At 41.8% G+C, this 10,978-nt stretch overlaps 1 protein-coding gene across 1 annotated transcript; it reads left to right on the forward strand.

Annotated features, from left to right (window-relative positions):
* Positions 1-864: 864 nt before the first annotated feature.
* On the forward strand, positions 865-2,369 carry LOC124012204 (C-type lectin domain family 1 member A-like). The gene is made up of 4 exons (XM_046325681.1): positions 865-1,056; positions 1,236-1,328; positions 1,544-1,708; positions 2,212-2,369. Exons 1-4 carry the CDS (start codon positions 882-884, stop codon positions 2,367-2,369), a joined length of 591 nt encoding a protein of 196 aa, XP_046181637.1. The 5' UTR covers positions 865-881.
* Positions 2,370-10,978: the final 8,609 nt, after the last annotated feature.

Below are 10,978 nucleotides of genomic sequence, written 5' to 3' on the forward strand. Positions count from 1 at the left end.
AGATCAGAAGAACAAAGTATACGAAATACATTTACTTTTGGCAAGGCACAATATAGGCTAGGTTTGGAATATCCGCCAGCAATAAGGTCCTACATCTTTTTCAGGAATGAACTGTAGCCTATTTGAACTCACAATATTAGCTGTCGCCTCAGCTCTGTACGGTATGCTTGTCTTTCTTCGTATAGCACTTTCAAACCCCCAGGGATGTCCTGTGCCTTGATATTTGCCTTGTGTCGAGAACCCGAGAGCTGATAAGCGTGCAGAGGGTGTGTGCTGTTGGAAGAATTCAAATCCTGTGGCTGCCGGTCTCAACTGGCTGGTGATTATCAGTTGGAAAAACAAGACTCTCGCACAGCCTACAAAATTGGTCCGTTTAAAAGCATAACGTAGCACCTAAGCCGCGTCAGTTGAAACAGATATGATTATGGATTATTGAGGATTTTTTTTTTTTTTAATGCAAGACTCTAGGTGTCTAAGTGTAGATAAGCTCTGCATTTTAAAACAATAGCAGTTATCGAAGCACGGAGGGCATTTGAATTAGAAGTCTTGTGACTGGACATTGCATTCTGTTATGGCCTACATACTGATTGCTGACATCTTTATTTTGGGCGCCATGTTGAATTGACCGAGACAACACCTAGAGACCAGGGGCCAAGGTTTCCCAAAAGCATCTTCCGGCTAAATTCAGCTTAGAACCATATGATCCTTGAGATGTTTTGGGAAACTGGCCCTGGAGAATCACAGATATTCTTAACAGAAACGTTACAACAAGCTATGTAGAGTTTTTACAAGTTGTCCACAAACATCACAACAGAATAACGGTGTTTGACCATAATCAAAACTTTTCCCGCCTAACAGGTTTGCTATCAAATGTACTTTGCATGAAGCTAAGGGTGACATACCGCCTCAATGCTCATTTGGGAGGTGGAACTCAGCAGAGCTGGATCTATTTGTCCTACTGCTTCGGGGGAATGGGAGTCATAAGACCAGGGGAGAATGGGACATCTGGACCGGGCTTGCTACATCCTAAAAAGACGGAGTGGTCAACAGAGAGAGGTGATGCCATTATCATAAAGTGATAGCACATTTTTATCCATAGACAAAAGCTCAGCTCAAATTCAAGTCTGGATTATTGCCTGTTTGATGTCTAAAAGACATAATGCTGTACTTGTTCTGTGTGTGAAATGTGTCTACAGTGACGTTGATGTCTGTGGCTGAACTATTCCCCCTCTCAGATTGGTGGTACACCCAGTACAGACAGTCATCACATTACCTGGCCCTCCTCTGTTTTCTACTGACCATGGCCACACTCCTACAGACATTTTACTGTGAGTTTTATTTGGTCATCATTTTGAAATGAACAGGTTCAAGGACCAGGAATAGGAGTCCACTGATTTACATTGTTATTGAAGGTCAAGACTTAAGGTTTAAACCCTAACTTGACCATTTGATTATAATTGTCTCCTGATGCTACCTCATCCTCACATTGCCCTTTCACTGTTTTGTGTCCATCACAATGGGGTCGCGGGGGTGCATGATGCAGTGGTGCAGATCACCTTGGTCTTCCAATCCCAGTCCGCCTTGCAGGAGGTCAGACTCAAAGACCTGACTCAGAAGCTGAACACCCTGAACCTCTCCTACCTCCTCCTCTTCCACAAGTACCCAGCACTCAACCAGTACTGTCCCATCACCAATAGCAGCACCAATGGTGAGCACACGTTCAGGTTGATCAAACTCTTGCTATGAAGGCATTAATTATGAAGAGTTTTGCTTGAGTTTGCAATAGTTCTGTGAGCTTTTAGCTGGGACATGGACGATGGCCTACTGGAAATACTCTCATCCAATGGCCTGTTTAATATATGGACAGGCAGACAAAAGATGATGAAGGATCACCAGGATCAACCTAAAATTCCAAAATGGCCAATACTGACAAGAGTGGTGCAAATGGTATACTATCACACTTGGCCTAGGCTTTTGGCCTGGCATCCTAATAACAGCATTGCTTTAGCTATTATTAGATCATATTGTAACACAATATATAATCACCACTTGAGAGTATTTCTATTATTGTATTTAGGAAATATTTTATTTATACAAGTGATCCTATAGAGATGTAAAAACCTGTAACATGGGGGACCTGCTTCACCCCTGTTCACCTTTACCCCTATGACATTGACTGACCTCTGGCGTAACCTTCCACCTGTTTCGTAGAGCGTGAGTGCAGGCCGTGCCCAGAGGGATGGGAGTCTTTTGGGGAGAGATGCTACCTCTACACCCATGACAGACTGGATTGGATTTCCAGTCAGTACCACTGCCTATCTGTAGGGGGCAACCTTGCCATGGTGAAGAGTGAGGAGGAGCAAGTATGACAGCCATGAACCCCATCACCCAATGATATCGATACAGATTTAGGTTTCTTTGGAGGAATGCATTGTAGCCTATTTATCAATTCTGTAATATCAAATTTGGATCTCATTTGAATCAAGAGATTATTGAGAACCTAAATCATGATAAATCAAAATCTTCACAAAAATCCTGTGCTTTGGCAGTAAATGGAGAACTGTGATTTACTGAGAATTACCTGGAACTATTGCCAATAAATAGGCTGCTCCGTCACTCAAAGCTGTGGTATTCCTTTATGCAAGTAGGCCTGATACAGACACAAACATCATCTAAGGTCAGTCATTCATGTTTAGACATTCACTGTGCAATTCAGTAAATTTGACCCTCTCAGTTAAAGTTAAGAATAGATTTATGAGTTCTACGAAAGTGTGGGGCCGTGTCTATTTGAGGCATCCGTCTGAGTGTTGCATTTCTCTCAGATTTTTCTGTGGAAGAGAGCCAAGGAGTTGAGCCAGGGAGACTCCTACTGGATCGGCTTGAGGAATGGTAACCCAGGCGGGGCCTGGCACTGGGTGGACGACTCCCCGGTGGAGAAGGGGTAACTTAGAATCTTAACTTAAAGTTACAGAAGATTTGCCTCTGAGGATAGTCTTGGGATAAAAAAAAAAAATAAAAGTCCCGTAAATTGATAGAAATATTGTCCAGAAATGACCTGAGTTTGGATCTCAATTCTATAGTTTGGCGTGGAGTCCTGAATCGAGACTCGAGACTGTATCACCTTACCTCAAATCACAGTACCATATGAGGATACTTACTGTATGAGGTCTCGTTGATGAGTTAAGCTCAAGAAGACAGTATATTTATTGCGATATGTCCATTTAATTTGATGAAATTCCATGTATGATGCATTACTGATGTATTACTCAGCATTGATGGTTATTTGACAAAGTAACCAAATGTATCTACAGTATATGGTCATTTTTTAAATGTTTTTTTTTTGTAAGTACAAACTGATGGTGTCTGTGTTACCTCTACAGGTTTTGGGACATATTTTGGGATCACGAGCCAGAGAAGGGGGACACCAGGGAACTGTGTGCCCGGCTGTCGCCAGGAGACAGCCACAGGGCCGGTTGGTACGCCACCATGTGCAAGAACAGCCTGAAGAGCATCTGTGAGAGGACCCAGGGCACCCTGCAGTGACAGACTCTATCTCAGGAGAGGAGAGAAAGGGGAAGGGAGAGGGGAGTCGGAGTCCGTGCCGTTTGGTTGCATTAAATATCTTTTAACTGTCTTTTGATGTATGGTATTGGTAATTGTGCAATGTATGTACAACTGAAATACATAACGAAATACCTATGATTTGTCATTTTCTCTTGCTGGTGGATGTGGGGGTTTGCACATTGAAAATTAAGTTGCTGTAAAATTGCTAGCCTACGTCCATTTTTGGACTTTTAAATTAAGAATATAAACCCATTGATTCTCCAAGTATTCACACCCCTTGACTTTTTCCAAATGTTGTTGTGTTACAGCCGGAAATTCACATGGATTGAAGTGTAGATGTTTTTGTCACTGGAATATACACAATAATTTTACAAATGATTTAAAAATGGAAAGCGGAAATGTCTTCAGTCAATAAATATTCAACCCTTTTGTTATGGCAAGTTTAAATAAGGGATAAAAAAGTGCTTAACAAGTCACATAATAAGTTGCATGGACTCACTCTGTGTGCAATAATACTGTTTAACATGATTTAAATGACTACAGTATCTCATCTCTGTACCCCGCACTCAATCCCTCAGTCGAGCAGTGAATTTCAAACACAGAGTCAACCACAAAGACCAGGGAGGTTTTCCAAAGCCTTGCAAAAAAATTAAAAGCAGACTGAATATCCCTTTGAGCATGGTGAAGTTATTAATTACACTTTGTATCAATAAACCCAGTCACTACAAATATACAGGCGTCCTTCCTAACTCAGTTGCCAGAGAGGAAGGAAACTGCTCAGGGATCACTATGAGGCCACTATGAGGCCAATGGTGACCCACGACTGCGTGGCCACGCACGCCTCCAACTCAATCATCAAGTTTGCGGACGACACAACAGTGGTAGGCTTGATTACCAACAACGACGAGACGGCCTACAGGGAGGAGATGAGGGCCCTCGGAGTGTGGTGTCAGGAAAATAACCTCACACTCAACGTCAACAAAACTAAGGAGATGATTGTGGACTTCAGGAAACAGTAGAGGGAAAACCCCCCTATCCACATCGATGGAACAGTAGTGGAGAGGGTAGCAAGTTTTAAGTTCCTCGGCATACACATCACAGACAAACTGAATTGGTCCACTCACACAGACAGCATCGTGAAGAAAAAACTGAGGATGGCTCAACAACATTGTAGTTAATCCACAATACTAACCTTATTGACAAGAGTGAAAAGAATTAAGCCTGTACAGAACAAAAAATATTTCTAAACATGCATCCTGTTTGCAGCAAGGCACTAAAGTAATACTGCAAGAAATGTGGCAAAGCAATTAACTTTTTGTCCTGAATGTTATGTTTGAGGCAAATCCTTATTTTCAAGGATAGTGGTGACTGCATCATGTTATGGGTATGCTTGTAATTGTTAAGGACTGAGGTGTTTTTCAGGATAAATAAACGTAATGAAGCTAAGCATCCTAGAGGAAAACCTAGTTCAGTCTGCTTTCGACCAGACACTGGGAGATGAATTCACCTTTCAGCAGAGTTGCTTATCAAGAAAAGAGTTGCCGAGTTACAGATTTGACCTAAATCTGTTGTCTAGTAATAATCAAAAACCAATTTGACAGAGCTTGAATAATTTTTTAAAGAACAATGTGCACATATCGTACAATCCAGGTAGAGACTTGCCCAGAAAGACTCAAAGCTGTGATTGCTGCCAAATGTGATTCTAACATGTATTGACTCAGGGGTGTCACTACTTATTTGCATGTTTATTTCTGTATTTCATTTTCAATAAATGTGCAAACATTTCAAAAACATATAATCACTTTGTCATTATGGGGTGTTGGGTGAGAAAACAAATCTGTTGAATACATTTTGAATTCAGGCTGTAACACAACAATGCTTTGAATAAGACAAGGGGTATGAATACTTTCTGGTGGCATTGTAACTTATGAATGAATGCCTTATGAGCTCAACTACCCCATCAGAAGCCAAAATATAAGTTTGTTTTTTACTCCATTGTTTATAACAATGGAATTATAAACAAACACTGTAGGCCTATAGCCGCGAAACATAGTTACATGTAGAAAACTATCATTTTGATATTATTTTATTTCACCTTTATTTCAACAGGGAGTCTGATTGAGACCAAGGTATCTTTCACCATGTATTTGATAATTTCACACATTTTACAAGATATCAATATAAAATACAAGAGACTACAAAAACACTAAACTACAGACACACTCAAGAAAAACAATCACATTCTTCAAATATATCTTCGATCAACATTTTGAACTGCCTGAGAGGCACCAACGTGTCTAGCTTAAAAGAGAACTCTGAAGATCGTTCCATACATGGGGTACATAGAAACTAAAGGCTGTTTTTCCATGAGCTGTAGCAACACACTGAATTTCCAGAGTCAGCATCCCTATGATTCCAGTGGGTCAGAAGTTTACATACACAAAGTTGACTGTGCCCTTAAACAGCTTGGAAAATTCCAAGCTTCTGATAGGCTAATTAACATAATTTGAGACAATTGGAGGTGTAGCTGTGGATGTATTTCAAGGCCTACCTTCAAACTCAGTGCCTCTTTGCTTGACATCATGGGAAAATCAAAAGAAATCAGCCAAGACCTCAGAATATTTTGTTAGACCTCCATAAGTCTGGTTCATCCTTGGGAGCAATTTCCAAATGCCTGAAGGTACCACGTTCATCTGTACAAACAATAGTATGCAAGTATAAACACCATGGGACCACGCAGCAGTCATACTGCTCAGGAAGGAAAAGCGTTCTGTCTCCTAGAGATGAACGTACTTTGGTGTGAAAAGTGCAAATCGATCCCAGAAGAACAGCAAAGGACCTTGTGAAGATGTTGGAGGAAACAGGTACAAAAGTATCTATATCCACAGTTAATCGAGTACGATATCGACATAACCTGAAAAGCCACTCAGCAAGGAAGAAGCCACTGCTCCAAAACCACCATAAAAAAAGCCAGACTGCGGTTTGCAACTGCACATGGGGACAAAGATCGTACTTTTTGGAGAAATGTCCTCTGGTCTGATGAAACAAAAATAGAACTGTTTGGCCATAATGACCATCGTTATGTTTGGAGGAAAAAGGGGGAGGCTTGCCGAAGAACACCATCCCAACCGTGAAGCACAGGCGGGGCAGCATCATGTTGTGGGGGCGCATTGCTGCAGGAGGGACTGGTACACTTCACAAAATAGATGGCGTCATGGCGAGGGGAAATTATGTGGATATATTGAAGCAACATTTCACTACATCAGTCAGGAAGTTAAAGCTTGGTCGCAAATGGGTCTTCAAAATGGACAATGACCCCAATCATACTTCCAAAGTTGTGGCAAAATGGCTTAAGGACAACAAAGTCAAGGTATTGGAGTGGCCATCACAAAGCCCTGACCTCCATCCTATAGAAAATGTGTGAACAGAACTGAAAAAGCGTGTGCGAGTAAGGAGGCCTACAAAACTGACTCAGTTACACCAGCTCTGTCAGGAAGAATGGGCCAAAATTCACACAACGTATTGGGGAAGCTTTTGGAAGGCTACCCGAAACCTTTGACCCAAGTTAAACAATTTAAAGGCAATGCTACCAAATACTAATTGAGTGTATGTAAACTTCTGACCCACTGAGAATGTGACGAAAGAAACAAAACCTGAAATAAATCATTCTCTCTACTATTATTCTGACATTTCACATTTTTTAAATAAAGTGGGTATCCTAACTGACCTAAGACAGGGGATTTTTACTCTGAGTAAATGTCAGGAATTGTGAAAAACTGAGTTTAATTGTATTTGGCTAAAATTTCAACTTCAACTGTAATTCTATGGGTCCGTGAAGATGTCAGGAATTGTGGGAGTTTTTGACGCAACGTCAAAGAGACCTACTTACTGATAGAGCAAGTAGTGATGAGTGCAAAACCTGTCACCTGTGATATATTGAAGTGCACTATGGAAACACTGCCTTCATGTAAATGATGTCACCGTAGTCTGCAACAGGAAGAAATGTTGATTGCATTCTACTATTTAGTGATAGTCATTACCTATTTCTATAGAAGGGCATGTTTATCCTCAGTTTCTTAAAGTAACTCTCCAGTGTTTCCAGATTTCTATGAAATATGACTTAGAATGAATTGCAATACGAGTGAAATAGTTTTCATTAGAAGATTAGAAGCATTTCATTAGAAGCAGGCCAGAGGTGGATGAACGCAGTGCCCTTATTTGGGTGTAGGGCCTGATCAGAGCCTGGAGGTACTGAGGTGCCGTTCCCCTCACAGCTCCGTAGGCAAGCACCATGGTCTTGTAGCGGATGCGAGCTTCAACTGGAAGCCAGTGGAGAGAGCGGAGGAGCGGGGTGACGTGAGAGAACTTGGGAAGGTTGAACACTAGACGGGCTGCGGCGTTCTGGATGAGTTGTAGGGGTTTAATGGCACAGGCAGGGAGCCCAGCCAACAGCGAGTTGCAGTAATCCAGACGGGAGATGACAAGTGCCTGGATTAGGACCTGCGCCGCTTCCTGTGTGAGGCAGGGTCGTACTCTGCGGATGTTGTAGAGCATGAACCTACAGGAACGGGCCACCGCCTTGATGTTAGTTCCCTAAGTAGTCCTGGATGTAGTATGTTACGTAAGAAGAATGAATAAGCCTCAGCCACTCCCTCCCAGCTTCTGTCTCCTCAAAAGTGTGTGGTTTGTTTACATTCTATGTAAAAAAAAATATTAGCAGCAACAGTTATGGTGTTTTGATAATAATGACTGAAAAGAACTATACTCATGGCACCTTTTTTTATTTATTGCCCTATCCACAAGTGGCGGTCAGTTCCATTTTTTATTCATGAGCATGGCCTTATTTCTATTACAGCATATTGGATCATTTTCCATTCACCCTGTTCATTGTAACAGCGATAGGTTTAAGCTACTACATGATACTCTAATTTTCCCTATACCCATGATGAGGTTGCTACATCTTAGCCTATGAATGAAATTGTTGTTGAAATTCTTACACAGGGACACTCGAAGTCAATCTTAAATTAATCATTGTTTATTTGTCAACGCTCTGGGGAGATTCCAACCAACTCAATGCACCAAGTACACATGTCGATCAGGAGCTCAACCGAGGCAGTCCTGTTAGTTCCCTTATATACTGGTTACAGACACGTTACATGGGCATAGTTCGTGGGGTTGGTTCCTACATATGTCTGGCACCGTCTCCTAAAGAACATTTTCTGGGCATTCTGCCAGATGGTCCTTAGGAGGAGGTCATGACTGCCCCCCCCCCCCTCATATCTTCATCAGGTAAAGGCAGGAACCAAGGATTGTTTATGAAATCAAAGACAAGATGAACCTTTTCAAGACTGTTTCTTCACACAGTAAAATTTCCTTCACAAAAGTTTACAATATAGGTGCACACAGGTTGAGAGAAAAATTGGAGGTGCTACCCTACAGAGTGCTGTTGAGGCTACTGTAGACCTTCAATGTAAAATAGTATGTTTTAATCAGTTATTTGGTGATGTGATTATATTTAGTGTACTTTTATCTAAAATGTATAACTTTAATGTTTTACAATTTTCATATTTCTGAAAATCACTGAGGAGGACGGTCCTCCCCTTCCTCCTCCGAGGAGCCACCACTGCTATCCACATCCTGGTGGCCATTGGTGGGAGGAGCTGTAGGAGGATGGGCTCATTGTAATGGTTAGAACGGAATAAATGGAACAGCATTGAACACATCAATCATATGGAAACCACATGTTTGACTATTTTCCATTTATTCCATTCTAGACAGTATAATCAGCCCGTAATCCTATAGCTCCTCCCACCAGCATCTGTCCCAACCTGTTGAAGACATTCGAAAGGATATCACTATTTTATTCCACTAACCCATCATAGCATGGGTTGAAAACAGTGTATACAGGCCTATGTGTGCCTATGGTTGAAAATTGATTGGCATGTGCGTTGCTAAAAAAATATCAATTACAAAAGAAAAATGCCCAGACACTAAATACAGGCACAACCAGTGGTTGTGGTTATTATTATTATTATATATATTTATATATATTTATATATTATTATATTATTATATATATTATTATTATTATATATATTGGTGGTTTTAGGTATAGGCGACGTGGGCAGCCGCCCAGGGCGTCACCTTGCCGGGGGCTGCACGGGGCGCACGCACAAAAAATAATTGGAATTTACATTTGCGCGATCTATTGTCTATTGCTCATTTGCACGTCACGTCAATGATATCATGTCATCGTGTAGGAAGGACTGTGGATCAATTAACCTTGTCGGAGTGGGCGTTCTGATTCTAGTTTGTGAGTTAGGCAGGCTACTTACTGCCTGGGAAGGTCTCCCACATATAAGTACGAGATGGGGAGGGGCCGGGGGTAGGTTGACTTCAGGTCTCCCCACTGGAAGCCCAAGGTAGGGGGAGCGGGGGAATCTATCAAATAGCGCACCTCTAAATTTGTACAATACTAATGCAATTAGTAAAATCCGTCACACTGTCAAATGCTACCAAATAAACCACAATTCATTCATAATATGAATATATAGTTTCACAGACATATTGTTGCATTTTTTTCTGGTTTGTGCTAAATCATTAAGAATAATGTTAAACCAGTCTGCACAGCACCAAGGTGAATTGGTTTAGTATTGACTCTTGGTTGACAGTGTTGGGGGACGGGTAATGTATTGACTCTTGGTTGACAGTGTTGGGGGACGGGTAATGTATTGACTCTTGGTTGACAGTGTTGGGGGACGGGTAATGTATTGACTCTTGGTTGACAGTGTTGGGGGACGGGTAATGTATTGACTCTTGGTTGACACTGTTGGGGGACGGGTAATGTATTGACTCTTGGTTGACAGTGTTGGGGGACGGGTAATGTATTGACTCTTGGTTGACAGTGTTGGGGGAGGGGTAATGTATTGACTCTTGGTTGACAGTGTTGGGGGAGGGGTAATGTATTGACTCTTGGTTGACAGTGTTGGGGGACGGGTAATGTATTGACTCTTGGTTGACAGTGTTGGGGGAATGTATTGACTCTTGGGTAATGTATTGACTCTTGGTTGACAGTGTTGGGGGACGGGTAATGTATTGACTCTTGGTTGACAGTGTTGGGGGACGGGTAATGTATTGACTCTTGGTTGACAGTGTTGGGGGACGGGTAATGTATTGACTCTTGGTTGACAGTGTTGGGGGACGGGTAATGTATTGACTCTTGGTTGACAGTGTTGGGGGACAGGTAATGTATTGACTCTTGGTTGACAGTGTTGAGGGATGGGTAATGTATTGACTCTTGGTTGACAGTGTTGGGGGACGGGTAATGTATTGACTCTTGGTTGACAGTGTTGGGGGACGGGTAATGTATTGACTCTTGGTTGACAGTGTTGGGGGACGGGTAATGTATTGACTC

The sequence above is a fragment of the Oncorhynchus gorbuscha genome, linkage group LG24, assembly GCF_021184085.1.
Source record: "Oncorhynchus gorbuscha isolate QuinsamMale2020 ecotype Even-year linkage group LG24, OgorEven_v1.0, whole genome shotgun sequence".
NCBI classification, from domain to species: domain Eukaryota; kingdom Metazoa; phylum Chordata; class Actinopteri; order Salmoniformes; family Salmonidae; genus Oncorhynchus; species Oncorhynchus gorbuscha.

Coding starts and splice junctions, on each gene's coding strand:
- LOC124012204 (XM_046325681.1), top strand. CDS start 882: ATGAAGCTAAGGGTGACATACCGCCTCAATGCTCATTTGGGAGGTGGA. Junction 1,057..1,235: donor GGAGTGGTCAACAGAGAGAG/GTGATGCCATTA, acceptor TCCCCCTCTCAG/ATTGGTGGTACACCCAGTAC. Junction 1,709..2,211: donor CACCAATAGCAGCACCAATG/GTGAGCACACGT, acceptor CCTGTTTCGTAG/AGCGTGAGTGCAGGCCGTGC.